The 17,838-nt window shown below is 45.0% G+C and overlaps 6 protein-coding genes across 6 annotated transcripts; 3 read left to right on the forward strand and 3 right to left on the reverse strand.

Annotated features, from left to right (window-relative positions):
* Positions 1-235: 235 nt before the first annotated feature.
* PtA15_7A80 (uncharacterized protein) lies at positions 236-509 on the reverse strand (the record flags this gene model as incomplete). Its single annotated transcript, XM_053171455.1, has 2 exons — positions 236-285; positions 356-509. 2 exons carry the CDS (start codon positions 507-509, stop codon positions 236-238), a joined length of 204 nt encoding a protein of 67 aa, XP_053021909.1.
* Positions 510-754: 245 nt separating this feature from the next.
* Positions 755-1,470, forward strand: PtA15_7A81 (uncharacterized protein; the record flags this gene model as incomplete). The annotated part of the gene is made up of 4 exons (XM_053171465.1): positions 755-888; positions 997-1,092; positions 1,175-1,310; positions 1,384-1,470. The coding sequence occupies 4 exons, from the start codon at positions 755-757 to the stop codon at positions 1,468-1,470; spliced, it is 453 nt and encodes a 150-aa protein (XP_053021910.1).
* Positions 1,471-2,215: 745 nt separating this feature from the next.
* Positions 2,216-3,584, reverse strand: PtA15_7A82 (uncharacterized protein; the record flags this gene model as incomplete). Its single annotated transcript, XM_053171476.1, has 7 exons — positions 2,216-2,255; positions 2,321-2,448; positions 2,518-2,799; positions 2,877-3,042; positions 3,123-3,204; positions 3,339-3,467; positions 3,560-3,584. The coding sequence occupies 7 exons, from the start codon at positions 3,582-3,584 to the stop codon at positions 2,216-2,218; spliced, it is 852 nt and encodes a 283-aa protein (XP_053021911.1).
* Positions 3,585-5,178: 1,594 nt separating this feature from the next.
* Positions 5,179-7,878, forward strand: PtA15_7A83 (uncharacterized protein; the record flags this gene model as incomplete). The annotated part of the gene is made up of 3 exons (XM_053171478.1): positions 5,179-5,931; positions 6,006-7,537; positions 7,605-7,878. 3 exons carry the CDS (start codon positions 5,179-5,181, stop codon positions 7,876-7,878), a joined length of 2,559 nt encoding a protein of 852 aa, XP_053021912.1.
* Positions 7,879-12,536: 4,658 nt separating this feature from the next.
* PtA15_7A84 (uncharacterized protein) lies at positions 12,537-13,044 on the reverse strand (the record flags this gene model as incomplete). Its single annotated transcript, XM_053171479.1, has 2 exons — positions 12,537-12,548; positions 12,640-13,044. 2 exons carry the CDS (start codon positions 13,042-13,044, stop codon positions 12,537-12,539), a joined length of 417 nt encoding a protein of 138 aa, XP_053021913.1.
* A 2,951-nt stretch (positions 13,045-15,995) lies between these two features.
* On the forward strand, positions 15,996-17,522 carry PtA15_7A85 (uncharacterized protein; the record flags this gene model as incomplete). Its single annotated transcript, XM_053171480.1, has 4 exons — positions 15,996-16,112; positions 16,308-17,182; positions 17,248-17,412; positions 17,495-17,522. 4 exons carry the CDS (start codon positions 15,996-15,998, stop codon positions 17,520-17,522), a joined length of 1,185 nt encoding a protein of 394 aa, XP_053021914.1.
* Positions 17,523-17,838: the final 316 nt, after the last annotated feature.

Genomic DNA, 17,838 nt, shown 5'->3' on the forward strand with positions numbered 1-17,838 from the left:
TCGATTATAACTGCAAGATTTTCTGGAGTTTGAAGTAATGCCTCGGGGCACAGGGGGGAAAGATGAACCGGATCAACAAATTACCGGACATTTTTCTTCCGTTTCTTGCGGAGAGGCCGGTGAAGTTAATAGGGAAGCACCGTCGCACAACTCGCTACGGGCCTCGAGCTTAAGGAGCATTGGTGCCTAATTTCAGGTCGAGAATGTGGGTTTTTGGGCATTCCACACGAGAAGCTCATCCAACGACCATGCTGATCTTGCCTGATTCGGGTTCCCTACTGAACCCTGGATGGCGAAGAGTCTTACAGTCAGGCCATCCCCATTCTCGATGAAACCATTTGCTAGAAATACATACCCAGTCGTCTTGGCTTGGCCAGGAACCAGGCGATTACTGTAGCTGGGGCCTTTCTAAATTCGTGAGCGAGTCTGGAGAGGCTGTTGACCATATCCGTTGCTGAGGCCGGATCCAGATGCTGGCCTCTGGCACAGGCACAGAGGAATGATGTCATCGATGACGATCGAACATTTTTCGCCGATCCCACTGAAATCCTCGCCCATTCCTCTCCCCTTACTTAACTCGGCTACCTGGCCCACCACCCCCCTCTCCCCCTCTGCCACCCATCAGCAGCCGAATCCGCCCCAGCATCCCTTGGAAGCCCACATCATATATCATCAGCCCATCCCCCCCACACCCTTCTGCCACCAACACCTTGCCCCCCAGCTCACATAGAGACCGCAGACCAATAGTAATACAATGTCCAACGCCATCTCCTCCCCATCGGCCCTCTTTACCACCCAAGCCTACTCCACCCACATCCAACTCCTCTCCATTGCCCGTCTGGGTCTCGGTCTCGGTGCATTCATCGCTCCAGCACTGTTCACCCAAAAGTGAGAGCCCACCTCCCTGAGCCCCCTTCCAGCCCCGATCGACCAAGCCCGGTAGCATCCTGCGTTGATATGAGTACTGACGAGATCTCCCCTTCGCATCTACTCCAGCATCTTTGGATTCACTAAAACCCGGGATGGCAGTGCCCAAAACAGCAACCCCAACCCATCTGCCGGGAGTGCAGAGGAGCTCTCGATTGCTGTCCGGTTAGTAGCCCGTCCTCAGCATGGCTGTCTCGCCTCAGAGTCACACTGTCTTCAAAACTGACCTCAACGAGCATTCTTCCAGTCTCTTTGGCGCGCGGGACATCGGCCTCGGACTACTCTTGCGTGACTCGGCATCAGCTGTAGTCGAAAGAGGGCTCCAAATGGGATGCTTGGCAGATATCTTGAGTGTTTGCGGTGCTGGGTTTGGATACATCGAGGTACGTAGACCCAGTCGTTCAATGACCTTCACACTAATCGGCAAATTGACTTGACTTCTATCCTCACCCCCAGGGAACCTTGAGTCAAGAAGTGGCCACCGGAGTCGGTCTCGTCGGCTTGGTGTTGGCTGGCTTCCAAGCTTATATCTTGAACAAGTAACCGCAATCAGATCCTCAAGATGCTGATCGGCTATCGCTGGCCCATCTCGAGCGTTCTCTATCCCTCAGCATTTGTAATTCAACCCCCAAAAAAGCACTTAATCCAAAAGAAACTGTAACTTGTCGTAACTTGTCATCAATTCACTCCACAAATCAGTTGGACCGTGTACATATCATCAGTTGTGTCAGGTTATACTGATCTCGCTGTTGGTCTTACGGCTGCGACGTAGCAACCAAGGCTGCATGCAAAGCATCTCTCAGCCTATTCATGCAGCTGAGACGCCAGTCAATCTGTCAGAAACGTTACTCATCAGTTCTGATGTGTCATCTCATCCACGCTACACTGCCTGAAGAGCTGATACATTCCGAGAGCGCATTACACATATGGAAAAGAGAACTCAAGCAAAATGTGATATGAGCACCCAAGCAGCTTTGGGCTAAGATTTGCTGCAGACCAGTCAGTTGTGAACCACTTCAATAGCTAAGTATTCGAAAGGCATTGTGCTGTCCACCAAGCATATATTTGATAACCATGGCAGTTGATGTTAAGTATCCTGCATGTCAGCTGGTGTCAGTTGAACAAGTGTTTATTGTAGTGAGTGTTTTTTACTCTTTGATGTATGTAAACATTATCAGGAGAGGTACTCAGTTTGAACATGGGCTGCTCTCAATAGCACTCGAAGGTGTTAATAGCCCACTTAACGTGATGAATACAAAACCAAAAAAGACGGCTCGACAACTTGAGTCTAATTATCGGCTGAATTGAAATCACCCCCATCCATATCACTGGTTTTGGTAAGAACATCAGTTTGTGGAAGGAGCCAAGCTATGATATAACAAGACGCGCTCACTGTGGCTCCTTCGGCTCTTCGTGTTCACCATATTGAATGGCATTGTCGACATGACTGAGAATTGAGCCAATACTATCTTCATCTGTGATATCTAAAGGTAAAAAAGTTACCATGTTGAAGTCTTGTATCTGAGCCAAGCCATCCCCAATCAGTGAATTGTCTTGTCAAGAAAAAGAAAGAAAGAAGGAATGACAAACCAAATGACTGATGGCTTGGTTGAGACTATGAAACTTCGGATTAGTTTTCTCGTTGACCTCGCCTAGTAACAGGTCGGGGTCAGGATCTAAGTATCGTTCTAGTTCTTTCGGACCGATTTGGGCGATCGTGCCCGCCGCCGTTCTTCCCGATTTAAATAGATCCATCTTCGAAAGTATGTTAATGTGTGGTATCTCTAGGTTGATCATCGCTGATGTTGCTGAAAGTACTCCAGAGAAGAACTTGGGGCGATCGGCTATGAAGTTTGATTCGAGTAGATAGGTCTGTTTTTTTTTCTCGCAGGAAATGGCATGTGAGCTTCCAGCAAAGCTTCATTGAGACTGAAGGTATAGCGACTCACAGCACATAGTCGAAAATCGAACTCCATCGTCAAAACTTGGACGATTTTTTGCATGATGTTGAAGTGTGTATATAGTTCGATTTGACCAGGGCAATCGATTATCAGGAAGTCGTCGTCATATGAATTCAGGTTTTCCTGCAACCAGTCGAGATTTTTCAGCAGGTATCTATATTTTTTCATAAACAAAACGGCACATCGTTAGCATAATTCTTCTCTTTCTGAGATTGATTGTTGGTTTTCCTCAACTCGAAACAATAAACGAGGCCTCCGTTGGGACCTAGTTCTAATTCCTCCATCACATCTTCAAGCGAGATCAAATCCCTAATATCTAGCAAGAAATGCGATCGAAGATAAAATTTAGAACAGAGAGAGTTTTCAATAGAAAAAAAACATAGTGATAAGCAAGTTGAGCTGTCCTTTGAGTCGTGGTAGATGCATTTATGATGAGATTTACGGACTGACCGATTGAGGGTTCGTATTCGAATTCCTCAGCAGCTGGGTCCAGGTTAAAGAGATGAATCGGTCGTCCAATGGTATGAGCATGAGTGATCAAAGTGGATGAAAACGTCGACTTTCCCGATCCTGCTGGGCCTGATATTTTTAAGTGATCATCGAACAGAAAGCATATTTAAAAAAACGGTCAGTACTTAGACTGAAAGTGAAAGTTGGAGAATTGGACTGACCACATACTAAGACCGCGTAACGCATTTCGTCAAAAAAGTTCGCTATTGAGCGTCGTTGAGTAGATCCCACGAGGTGTGCCGTGCCGTGCCTGGTTGATGTGAGCTGGTCCCAGAAAATTCTGAATATTATGTAAGCTTCTCCCTGCCAAGGGGGGCACCCTGCTGCTGCGCAGCCCATAAGCGGGGCTTGGTGGTCCCGTTCTCCCTCCCGCTCAACTCGGTCCCCGGGCGCTGGCACCCAACTTCATCTCACCCCTCTCTGCTTTCCGAAATTCCAGCACAGGAAATTCATAAACAGTAGGATGGTTCACATATGAAGTCAAGTGCTGCTGGCTTGCTTACACGGCTCTGCTTGCTGGTTTTGGAAATCACTTAACTCCCTGCCATTGAATTTACTCGTAAGTAAAAAGCTAATAGTTGAAATTTTTGCGTTGCTGAAAGATGTCATATGTGAATGCCACTGAGCTGTGGAGGCGCTGGTCCGACATGTAGGACAACTTTTTGTTATTTACAGTGCCTTGAAATTTCTTGCGTTGGCATTTTTTTTTTTCGGGTGTACTTTGCACACTGCGAAAAACTCGTTGCGCACTGCAGGGGGCGCCCACTTGACGTCCCGGCCACAGTACTGCGCGGTAGCGTAAAACAATTTGCGCACTGCAATACAAAAAAGCCTGAATTTTCAAACGTTTTTGCTGTCATCTAGCAGAGGGCATTTTTCTCTCCCTTCTGTTAATTCCTGATTTTCCTTTCTGTCTCTCCTTTTTGTTCTCTTAAACCTGCTTGCCTGTACCATCTGTCTATTTTTCTTTCTAAATCACATCCACCTGCATCATCCATGGCAGCCTCAGAGTCAGACCAATTAGGATTATTTCTATTGTTACTCATCGATACACAAAATGAAATGCAGCTTGAATTTTTATGAACAGCCACAAAAATATCAATGGCAATACAGAAAATCAAGTAAACAATTGTAGATGTCACATTTCTTGCCTCACAAATCAAAAAAATTTAGTAAAAGGAAATTGGTGATGTCATTGTCCCAAGTTGTTACAGTTTCTGAACCGGCTGACATAAATTTAAGTCAGTAGGTTGCAAGAAATACCTATGTACGCACTGCAGTCCTGTTTTGCAATACGCAGTCAGTCACAGAAAGAGCAGCAAACACGTTTAATGTCGAAGCGTACAGGTGGTGACTTTTTTCAAGGCAAAGTCAGTCATATTTGCCTAAACAAGTGCTTTAGGGAAAGACATTTTGCGGGAACCTGCGCGACTCGTTGGAAGTGGACAACTGTCTGGTTACATATTTACGTTGAAAATCTGGTTTGAAATCCTGTAACATTGTGACCCGCACAAAACTGAGGGCATCGGGTGTACATATATACGTACGACCACGACACGAGTCGATACGATTATTATAGGTTATCATTGCACCGGGCTTCCTCAGTCACTTGCTTTGGGAGCAAGGGTCGAGTCCCAGATCCTGTAGGCTGTATTCTCAGGATATTGGGACTGCCTTGAAAGCCAGCTGGAATGAGGTTTGAGAGTGATGGGCTTTTCGTTGTCTGAGTATTGGTCGGAAATTTTGTCATCTCGTGGCACCACACAGACCATTGAAAAAAATGCCCTATCAGTTCTGTTCGAAAAAAGGAAGATTGTTGGCCTTGCTAGCCTGCATCCACCACATCATTTACTTGATTGAAGGAGTTTCAATTTACGATCCTATCCCTTGCCTAGAGTCTAACATCCCACCCACACTAGACTGGAAGACTATTAATGAGAGCATCAAAAAGCTCGGCCCGGGTGAAGAACTAACCGTCATCGATCACCAACACGGTACATCTTTTGGTTACATTCCTGGTTCAGAGGCCGGTTACGATCAATACGTGGTCTTGCCAACTACGCGGCTTGCTAAACATCAATTCAAGGTTGCAATTGATGATAAATCGCAGGGTGCGAAGCCCACTCCAACTTATAGGTTGCTTGGACAGGAGTTAAAATTGGGCCATCTGGTTCTAAAAAAACAAGATGGCTTAAAAAACTCTCTGGACCTGGCTCAAACCTCACACCCGGAGGCATACTCGAATCTAGCTCCGAAACCTCCTCAGACGCTATCGACGGCGTCCACAGCTGCTCAAACAACTTTGCGGGCAGATGCTAGTCCATTCATACCTTGTAAGTTGAAGTTGAAAGGGCAAGCAAAAGCACTATCAGTGAAGAATACCTATAAAGAATCTGCTGCTAGCGCCATCAAGCCTCACGAAGATCCCACCAGACACCCAGCAGCCACTCTTGCAAAGGCATGGCCTGATTGTGCGCTTTCAGATGGAGTCTCCAACGCCATCGATGAGAAACTTCCTACACATCCCTTAATGGTGGGTGAAATGAATACTTTTGTATAAACCGCCATTGGTTGACTGCTAATTCAAATGTATCTTTTGAGCGTCAGGGGGCAGATGAGAATGGAGAGAGGCGTCAGGAATTTCTCCAAAAGACCTGTGTTGCGTCTTCAATGAAGCTTCATTCGAGCCAGCCAAGATTTCGATACCGTCCCAATCGAAATTCACTGAGGAGAAAGTTCAACGCGAGGGAGCCGATTTTTCGAATCTTAGGGGCAAGTAGGGATGGACCCTATCAAGCTGAATCTAAACACACCACTGATTCAGGCTCAGCCTTGGGTGAAGGGAAAAATGCTGTGAGAGGAAAAGAGAAGCAAGAAATATCAGAATATCTGCGGGATTATAATTCCCCCAAATCTTGCTCCAATCGACAGCAGAAGAGTGACGATGATGTTAGAAATTCAAATGGGTGGACTTCTGAAGGAAATGAAACAAATTTCTTGCCGGCCCAGGTACGCAAGATTGAGCGGGCCAATCAAAAACCCGGTCCAGAAGATTCAAAGAGTCTAGCCACACTCAACCAGCCAGAAGCTCCGCAAACCAATGCTAGCCTCAAGGAGCATGGAGTGGCCACTATTGTATCTGGTTTGGATTACAAAAGTGCACTTTTGAAAAAACCAAACAACACTAGCAAGGAAAATCTAAAGCAAAGAATATCAAGCCCTGTTGTGAATTGCAGTTCGCTAGGAGCTTCAAATCATGAACAGAAAAAGAGTACCAATAGTAAAATTCAAGATGTACCAGTTTCTGAAGTTGATCAAACAATCCCGACTTTGAAAGTTAAAAGTGAGATTAATGTTGTCTTCCCAGCCCAGACAGAAATGATTGATCTCATCAATCAAAAAGACCTCCCAGAAAATTCAAAGCAGCAAGCTACACTCAACAAGTCCAGCGCTTTGAAAACCAATCAGAATAAAGTTTTAGCCTTTCACAACCCAGAATTTAATGAGATTCAAGAATCTGGTAATGATCTTATTTCAGCTGAGAAAAATGTTTCCAAGGAAGAAGGGAAGCAGGAAGGCATGATATCCAACCATGCTCAAGATTATGATTCTCAAAAGGCCTCCATGCATGATAAGAATAAGCTGTCTGCCAGCAAAAGTTCAAATGAACCAGTGTCAGATGGTAATCAAACAATCTCAGCTTCTGAGTTTCAAACAGGGGCTCATAGTGCAGGGGATATTGAGAGCACCACCAATACATCTGGTATCAGTTACAAGAGTGTGCTGTTGAAAAAAATTTCAATTTCTGATATCAGCCAGAAAAAGACCAACTTGGAAAAAAAGATTGAAAAAGCAAACCCATACCCAAAAATGTTCAAGCCAGATAACCACAACATCAACCAGGAGACAAGTGCTATAAATGATACACCAAAAATTATGGACCCAATCCCAAAGAGTTCCAACCAGAAAGATCCAGACACTACTAACAATACTGTCATTGAAACTTATACTGAGAACCAAAGCCCTAGTCTCAAAACAATGGCAAAGGCGGAAGGGATAATCTTCCAACCAGGTTACTCCAAGTCCAGAGATACCCAGGACCATACTACATGGAATGAAAGTCACAATTTTTCAAAAGTGTGAGTTTAACATAGACTGTTTTGCTACATTCTAATTGAATCAATTGACATATTGCTTTTCCTGCAGGAATATCAATGCAAAGAAGATAATTATTAATGAAGAAACCCAAGATTTTCCAAAGGTAAATTCGGGACCTTTTCTGGATGAGGAGTCAGTTGAAGTTCCATCAATTGAAGAGGTATTAGATCTTAAAAGTCTCATATCTGAAAATCAAGAGGACCTAGAAGGCCCTATTCCTGAAAAACCAGAGAGCCAAGAAAAATCTATGAATGAGAAGCAAGAGGGCCAGTCTCAAGATATTGATCCTTCTAATTGCGCCCCCCAAAAACAAAAAGTGTAAGTCTCTTCCATAGATTTGTTGAGTAATTAGATGTTGATTCTGCTATTTTGTTCCAATTCTTACCACACAAACAAATCAATCAAAAAAGTGCACATGTGGAAAATGAAATTCAGGAAGCTGGGAATAAACAGAAGAAAAAATCTGGTAAGGCTATGGGTAGGAAGAAAATGAAAAGCAACAAGAAAAGTAAAATTGAGAAAAATCCAGAATCAAGGTTGAAAAGTCTTGAAGCTGAAGAAAATTCTAAAGAGTTCAGTTATTTTGAGATTCTAAACAAAATCTGGAGACCAATATTCTGACATTCTTTTCTTTCCCAAATTTAAGTTCAGAAAAAGACTATGGAAACTTGGAATTAGCTGCTGATTTCAAGGGCTACTTGCTAAACCTCTGGTATTATCCAGAATCAGAACTTTTGATACAGGAGAAAATTGATAATGAAGTAAGGATGATTTGTGATAATTCAAACACAGTCCAAAGATAGCTGATGAAGATATGCTGCCTTCATATCTCTTTTCTGTGATTTTTGTTTTTCCCTTTCTGTTTTTTTTTTTTTTTCAGAATGATAACACAGTTTTACATGCATGGGTCCGTGATTTTGAGGAATTGGAGGATCATCATACAAGTCCTGTTTACAAGAAGTTTAAATTAGCCTTCCATCCAGCTGGTTCCAAGGTTGAACAAGATGAAATTTACCCTGGACTGCAAAGGACCACATACATGCTACCAAAAGGAAATGGAAAAAGTTTAAAAAATGACCTAGCCAAATATGGATTCAAAGAAAACAAATCTCACTCATCTGCACCACTTGAACATGAATCAACTTATTTTCAAGACTTGGAATTTAATTTGGATGGCTTCAGAGAGTATCTGAAAGAAGAGAGTATAGATTTTGATTTCATGGAAAGCTTGGCAAGCCACTTGAAGATTGGAAATAGGTCTCCACATCTGCCACTTAGTGACATGAGTTTAGAAACCTACAAAAAGATCAAAAATATCTTCCACAACAGTGAAATAACTTTTATGAAGGGACTCAATATTTCTCTTATGCTGATAGGATTTTATGAAGGGATGAGGCGATTTAACACCATGATAAAACAAACTTCTGAGCTGACAATTGTAGAAAATTGGAGATTAATAAGAAAATCACTCATTGAAAAAGGTGAACTTACTGCACAAGAAGCAGATAAAATTTCAAAATACTATAGACTCTCAACACAATTTCCAAATAGGATGTATCCAGTATCCCAAGATAAGCCAAAATTTAAACTACATCTCCAAGTAAAAATTTTGGATTCATTAGGTATTTTTCAATCCAAAAGACATCAAGGAATTCCAATGACTGAATTTCAGGACAATAAAAAAAGCATACTATGGCATTTCAGGGAGCATCTGTATTGGAGCAGTAGATACCTTGGTGTTGATGTAGAAAGAGTTGTTAAAATTTCCAGGAAATATTATCTTGACTCCCAATGGATTCTTCTTGACACACCAGGTAGTGTACATGATTATTCCATAGAGCCAAAGGAGGATACCTTGCTGCCATGGCCTGTTTCTCCAGAAAGAAGATGGCTCATCATGACCCATGTAGACAATAACCCTCAGGTCAGGATTTTGAAGTGTCTAGATGCAGCATTAAATCAAGCCTCAAGCCAAAATGGGCCTGTGATCACAACATTAACATAGTTCATCTATTTCAGCTCAAATTGTATGTTTGGAATCCATAAAATTTCATTTTCCTCCTTCTTTGAATTGAAACTAATCTCCATTTTTTTTCCTTTCTGGCCAAAAGAGATGTAAATGGAATTGGTTTCAAATTGATTTCAAGCCTCTTTTAATTGAGAAATCATTTTTGTTCTTATTGCTCTATCCCCTGTTTAAATTTGGTAGTTCAATTTCAACTTTCATCCCTGATCATATAGAATCTGTCTCAATTTGTGTCCCCTCATTCAAAAAAGAAAAGAAAAAAGTAACAGAAAATGTTTGGCACCCTTTGCCATTGGTATAGAATCTTGTTTTTTTAGGGGAATATTATCAAAGTTTGGAATTATACTATTTTGATTTAGCATTTTTGTGATCATCTTATGAGCCTTAGTGTGAGCTCTCATATGTACATGTCACAGAATTCACTCTCAAGGTTTGAGAGGCTGGAGATCCAGACTGTCTCCTCATCCTGCAATCTACCATCTTAGGATCCAGAACCACAGACCCTCTCCTTCTCTCCACAGACTAGGCATTAAGATTGAGAATTTGATTGAAGAAAAGGATAAGATGACCAGAACAAACTGGTCCTGGAGGGAGTACTCCTCTTGATAATTGGAACAGAACCAATCATCAAGGGGAGTGTTTCCTCCTCCTCATAACCGGAACAGACCCGGGCATCAAGGTGTATGTGTACTCCGCTCAATGACAGGCCTGTGCCAGATATTGAAGGAGTTGGCATAATGCGCTCGATGACCGGCCCATGTCGCACGGTGGCTGGGTGTGTAGCCGGAGCTTCTTGTATTATTTTTGGTATTTATCACCAGGAAAAAAAAATAGTCACTTGATGGCAAGTGACATGATGCAGCTTTGGTTTCTGCTCCAGAGCTACTCCAGCGCTGCTCCAAGTCTGCTCCACCAGCACTTGTAGAGCTTGCAGGACTGCACCAGAGCACTCAATGTGGCACAGTCAGCTGATCCTAGTTTTTTCCCAGGAACAGCTGATGCTCATCATAAGCTGAGCAGTAGGCATTGACTGAGCCTGGGCCAAAGCTGAGCATTGGCTGAGCCTGGGCCACAGCTGAGCATTGGATATTCCAAGCCTGATACAAATCCAAGTGTCAGATGGACCAAGAATATTCCAAATCTGAGCATCAGCTTAGCCAACAATGGTCCAAAGCTGAGCATCATCTTGGAAAAGGCTTGTGCAGAGCTTAGGATCAGCTGGGACAATACTGTTCCAAAGATTAACACCAGCTGGGCCAAAACTTTTCAAAAGCTGAGCATCAGCTGAGCCAATGCTGGTACAAAGCTGAGCATTGGCTGAGCCAAGGCTGTTCTAAAGCTGAGTATCAGATGTTTTGAGACTATTCAAAAGATTAATACCACCTGAGCCAAGGCTGTTCCACAGCTGAGCATCAGCTGAGCCAAGGCTGGTCCACAGCTGAGCATCAGCTGAGCCAAGGCTGGTCCACAGCTGAGCATTGTCTTAGCCAAGGTTGGTCCACAGCTGAGCATCAGCTGAGCCAAGGCTGGTCCACAGATGAGCATAAGCTGTTACAGGAGTGGTCAGACTCAGAATCTGAGCATTGGCTGGGCCGAGATTTATCCAAAGCTGAAAATCAGCTGAGCCAATACTGGTCCAAAGCTGAGCATTGGCTGGGCCAATGATAGTCTTAGTATGAGTCTAAGATGAGCCATGAGTGGAATAAAGCTGAAACGCAGCTGGGCCAGGACTGGTTCTGATCTGGGCAACAAAGCTGAGCATGAGCTGGGAAAAAAAGCTGAGCATAAGCTTGGAGCTAAAGCTGAGTATCAGCTGAACAGAAATGGGGATCAGTGGTGCCCAGTGAAAACTGAGGATCTCCTGTGGAAATTCTGAAAGTGGTTAGATGGTGGGTAGATGTTGGGTAGATGATGGGTAGATGGTGGGCAGATGGTGTGTAGCCCGCTGGAGCTGGCATGATGTCACTTGTCATCAAGTGAATTTTTTTTTTTCCTGGTGTATTATTTACCCTGGTTTATTTCCTTAGCTTTTCCTTGATGATATTGTATTCAGTAGACAGAAGGTAAAGGCAGAGTAGTAGCTCTGGAGTCTGAACCACTCTGCTCTAGAATCACAGCCTTAAGACAAGGCCTATGGCAAAAACATATTGATGGAAGTTAGGTTCCACTTTATACCATAAGACTATTACTTATTTGGGAGTGCGAGACTGCTAACTTAGCAAGCAACAATTCAGACCATCCCAATCAACAAACATATCATCCTAATCAAAAAATTACGACTGATTGTTACTTTGAAATGTTTTATTTAGGAGGCCAGGTATTACTAGCTCAGCAGCTCCAAGAAGCTGAAAAGATTCCTCTTACAGAGAAAAGACCAAATCCTTAATACCGCGCTTCTCAACTTTTGTTCTTGATCCTTTTTTCCCTATCTCTACTCTCTTGGACCTAGACGCTTATTTAGTGATTGATGATATAATGGCTAAGCTTTTGTCCGGCTTCTTCTCCACATGATACCGCCACTTGACACCTATATAGTTGTACAATTTTTCATTTGGAGATAAATAATAAATAAATGGGAAAGTTCGCCGAGTTGAGTCGGAAGCTTTCATGTTGATATCTAAGTAAAAAGGTTGATAAAAATGGTGATTGATTCGAGAAAAAAAAGGAAACAATCAGAAATTCATCCAAACCGTGTGAGGCACAAACGATGGCAAAAGAAACTGACCTTGACAGTTTTCTGACCACCTCTGTTGGATACAGTGCCGTAACGGAATGTAATAATTGTAGGGACAGTGATTGAATGAGAGGATAATGATTGTGTTTGTTTGCAAGTATCAAAGGTGTGCAACCCGATTAGCCCCTGGTGGAAGAGCCTTAAGCTACAAGGTTCATTGTGTTGATTGACTTACCCCTGATTGCGAGGGCGGCTCAAGAATGAGTAGCAAATCGACCACTCAAGTCTTTGGCTAATCGTGTCGAAAGATTGTCAAAAGAGAGAAACAAAATTCATTAAAACTTAGGATGGGATACAATAAGAATATTTGAGTAAAGACTGACCTGAAATGAGCTAGGAGACCAGTGGCACAATCTCACGTCATTAGGGTGAATCCGTTGACCCAGAAGTATCTTGCCCTCCTCCGCAATCAACTCCATCCCCTTTGCCGTAAAACGGTATGAATGCTTTACACTTGAAGTGAGGTCGGGAGTTTCGCGGGCCTCTTGTAGAGAGATCCAGTAGCAGCAATTCGGCGTGGAACTGGTAGAGCCGAAGAACATCGCAGGTGAAGTAAGGCAGCCAGAGAGAGGGGATGATACTGGTGGAGCATGTTCAGAAGAGGCGCCCATGGTTGATGTCTCCCAAGAGGTACTGGATATGAGAAGCGAGAAGAGAAGCGAGCAGTTTTGGGTGTTTTGAGATTGTAGGCAGTTCGGAAACAGGCGGAATCCGGGGGCACCCTTCATGTCTATCGAAGGTGAGTGATGGTTTAGAGACTGTTAGAGGGGAAAGCCAGCACCGCGATTACTATGTAGTAGGTCGGGAAAAAGCCCTAGCCCGGAGCCACAATGGGCGGAGAACTGGAGATAAGGGCTATGGGGGTAAGTAATGTTTGTACCCGTGATTCTGGCATTATAGCTGCTTGTTAGTCCATAGTCTTGTGTGGACAGTCAACTATTGCGTATCGAATTGCTCAGCTCATAAACATCCAGGTAGACCCGATAGGAGAAACCCCAACATCACGTCCACGTGATTCCTACCTTGTCTTATGTGTATACTTCTTGGGTATGTACGGATGGCGGTGACTTGAACTTCGCGAAAGGCTGCCGGAAGCGCGAAGGTCTCTGGATGGCTGTTCAGCATAAAGACATATCCATTTCATCCATTCCCCCATGCTATTCGCTATAAATCCGGGATGAAATATTTTGTGATGCTGCTGAGGATTGCTAAAGCAAGTCTACAGTAGATTATACAGTCTGTGAGTTATGTGTACACCTCCCTGCACAATCGTAGGTTATCAGATATAAGACTGACTTAGGCTAGAAAGGCGAGTTTATTATCCAGAGCCCCCTAAACGATCGGTCTGGCGTATGGCAACAGCCCGTTCAATATGTATCCTGAACCGGGAAGTAGAAAATACTCTAATCATCAATTGTTTGTCAGCGTCCAGATAGGTGGCATATACTTTTGATTAAGGCCAAAGGGCCCGTTTCGATTAATCGGCAGAAAGACGGGTTGACATCGAGGCTCTCCGTGTTCAGTCCGGTGAGTGCCGTACATAGTATGCAAGGAGCGCAACTTTTGAACAAAGGTTGATAGTCCCATTTGACGCACTCTGTAATTTGTTGCGCCGGTCGTGGAGCATTACATAGCAAGTTCCTATGATAAGAACCATTATAAACCAAGGTATCGGAAGGCTTGTGCAGCTGAGTGTTTTCGATAACACATTTGTAGCAGTGATCACATTCGAATCCGTGTTTCAATATTTTTAGGGATTTGAGGACTGCTATATATTGCTAATCCTTGTCACACAGGCTAATTTGGACGTTACCTTGCCGGCAAGAAAAAACCTTATGATCGGATGAGACACCCGAGCAAATGAACCCATGGTGTATCCTGATAATCTCGACCTGACCACAGAATTCGGTTTGTGAAGGTAAGTGGGATCACTATTTTGCAGCTCTACCGACTCCAACGGAGACCTCATCGGTTCAATGTGACTTGAGACCAAATTACATGCGGCCGAGCTTCACTCGTTCGTAAGAAGCTCCGTCAGATTTCGTGCTCGCTGGATGCAATCTCGCCCAACATGAAGAGCTGTCTTAAATCTCACAAGGTGTGATACTAGGCGTGTTTTCTGGCCGGTTTTTACATCGACTGTGAAGTCTCTTGTCCAAGAAAACAAAGCCGCGGTGAAGTTTTGATATGTAAACTGATCGCGGGTTGTTCTCGACTGTTTACAGTGCGATTATCTTCGAGATTCAGAATTGAACAGAAATGTCTTCCAGGCGCGAAGCGACTTGACTCAGGGATATAACCCCCAATGAGCTTCTGCTTCGGATGTGGACGGAAGCTCGAAAATGCCAGCGTTGCTTTCAAGCTGGGAATCTCATTGTCTGCATGATTGAGCGAATTAATTCCCCGGGGGTTCCCCGTGGAGCGGACAGATGCATATGGCTCGGTCTGATAGACTTTGCATATGAGACTTGCGACACTCGAGCAACGACAATCACAACTCTTCTAAGGATTAATTAATCGAGTCTTTCCTTTTCTAGCCATAGCTCAAGTTGATGAGCCATCAATCTCAAGAGAAATAGTAGTAGCACCTTCAGGTGAGGCGCCACTTCTAATCTGGTGCCAAGTGCTCCATATGCAAAACATAGCTGGGAACTTGACGACAACAAACGCATCACGGGTCAACACCGGTATCAGTTTCCACTCTCTGTGAGGCAAGAGAGGAGCCGTTGCCAGCGGTACCGACGCGCCGGCTACACACATGACTAAAGCTAAGATTACTTGAGTTTGCGACCTAACACCCCAGAAGCTTGGATACGCTTGGTTTTCAGATTGATATAAATTTTTTACACTTTCGAGAAGTTTGCCTTTCAGTACGAGTGCAAGCTGGTCGGGAATAATGGAGTTGCCAAGACGGCCGTTGTTGGCACTAGTTTGCGGGGGTGGATATCGCTGATACTAATTTTAGCCAAGCTGTTTGGATAAAAAATACTACCGAGTGATTCGAACGGCACATGCTTGGCAGTTGGCTGTACCGGGTCGGCGATCGAAGGATTGTGGTTACCGACGAGATTTCACTGCCACCATGGTAATATGTACTTGGATGGGCCGGTGCTATACACACCGAGGGCGCGCCACATTTAGCGCAGCTTGTTGATCTGGGAGAGAACAAAACAGGGGTAAAGAAGTGATGGCTCGAACGCGAAAGCTGGTCGTTAATGAACATCGAAAGCAGGCGAAGTGCTCTCTTGTCGCACAGATCTGTTGCAACAAACTGCTAAATCCCGTGGACGAGGGGCTGGCTTCAGTTTGACGTGTGCCATCGGGATCTAGGTCGATCCGAAGGGGATGAAGAGCCGATTGGGGCGGTAGCTTCCTTGTTCGCTTGCAATCGCATCTGAGATCCTTATAAAGAAAGAAAGAAAAAAAAAAGGCCCGGTGAAGCTCGAGGACCACGCTCGCTCTAACCTTAATCCCCTCCTTCTTCGGACATTATCTTGACCTTTTTTTCGCCGAACGGGGCTGCATTAATCAGGTAGCCCAGCATCGGCCTGTCCCGCTCTTGCCACCATCCGACTCCATCCATCCACGCGCGGCCCCTTTCTGCATGTCGCTCGAGTGCCATGTTGACCTGAGGCTCCAATAAGATCCAGTAAACCCAGATCCAACCTCATCGACGGTTATGCTCAAGTTACATCCACTCACTGTCCAGATTGGTTGCGCCACTGCTTTCATCCAAGCCAGCCAGTCAGCGGCTGCTGCTGTGCTGCTCAAGAGATCTCCTCAGAAAACAGCCCCAGTGAGTGATCTTCTCACCCCATCTCTGTTGTTTATTCTACATGGTAACTTCCACTAGCGAGAAATGTAAGCAGATTGTGCTATGTGCCATCTGTTCTATCATCAACGCAGTCGAATGTTTGGCATCTACTTATTTGCACCGATCCATTCATTCATGAACTGACAGTCTCTGATTCTGCTGTTGTGGTGTTGCCAGGAAAACGGACTTGCTAATTCAACATCAGTCACCAATGCTCCCTTGGTCCTGTACGCATCCGACTCGAGCCCGACCAGCTCAACGCAAGCTTCGTCCCCCGCCGTCTCACCTCACCACGGCGTGCTATTTGTTGTCCTCAGCGGGGCGAGTGCCTTCTCAATCATCACGCTGGCCTTCCTGATCATCTATCGCAGATACAAAGCCCACAAGCTTGGCACTTCTCGCCTGTCGCCATCTCATGGGGATCCGACCAGAGTGCATGGGGGAGGACACCCATCGGTTGAGAAAAGCCAGATCAGACACATCACCCACGATGAACAAAAGGAGAAATACCGATCGCTGTTTGGAGTTCCGGCGGGATATTTGAGGCCGAAATCGCGGATCTCCTCATTAGCGCCTCCTCCGGCCACCTACTCCCTCCAAGTCTCCCGGTATTCGAATTCGCTGGTGGGTCTCCAGACGGAAGCCGGTATGAGCGACTCGAGGTACTCGTCAAGTTCTGACATCGAGCGCAGCCATGAGACGTCTTTCTACCCGAGCGCTGCTCTGACGGACGAGGAGGCTTACCTCGACAGAAAGCACAGACACACGCGGGTGATCAGCTTCGAGGAGGACAGCGGGGCCCGGCCGCTACGAGAGCTCCGGGAAGAGGAGCAGGAGATCGTCGGCCCGATCTCGCGCTTTTCGAACCGGTTCCCGAACCTCGTCGCCCGCTTGAAATCCATCAAACAAAAAACTATCTGCAAAGGCGCCAACACCACCGTCTACCGCCCGGGCCCGTACTCATCAAGCCCCAACAACTTCCATTCGATCCTGCGGACCGTATCCGAGGCGGACTCGGAGGGAGCATCGGACGCGGACTCCGAACCACCACGGTATGCGTTTTCTTGTTTGGATTTCCCTTCCTACTGTCATTCTGAATGCAATGCTGTTTATGTAGGTCCCCTTCTATCGCCCCGACACCACCCCACTTCATCAAGAGCCCAATCGACGAGAACGCAGTGATGAACAAACCCATTGACTTAGCCATCGTTACCCATCGACTAGAACACCAGCTCTCCGTCCAGCGAAGCACGTTCAGCGGGCGCGGGGACTCATTCTACTGGTACATCGATTCTTCTTATATCAATCGGGATATGGCCTCTTGACAGCTCTGTACTGATTCATATCTCTTATACTCCTCGCAGGAAATCGCCGCCCAGGTCAGACCAATGAGCGTCGAAAATAACCCGGGCGTTTCTAGACACCACTGAAAATCCGAGACAAAAGTCCAAAGACCACCCATCTAGTTTCTCCGCTCCCCCCCTCCGTCAATCAGGCCTGCACTGTACACATGTTCTTGACTCCAACTGTTTGTTGTATACTTCCCTGGGATCCCCACCTCTCTCCGCACTCGCAACCCATCTCCTTCTGCGCACTTCCAACCCATGTACTTCTTCTCGCACCCACGATCTTTGTATCTCTTTTTTACTGTTTTGTCTTTTTTTTTGTGCTCCACCTACTACTAGCCCCTGTAACTTGTACTTTCTTT

This window comes from Puccinia triticina, chromosome 7A, assembly GCF_026914185.1.
Source record: "Puccinia triticina chromosome 7A, complete sequence".
NCBI lineage: Eukaryota > Fungi > Basidiomycota > Pucciniomycetes > Pucciniales > Pucciniaceae > Puccinia > Puccinia triticina.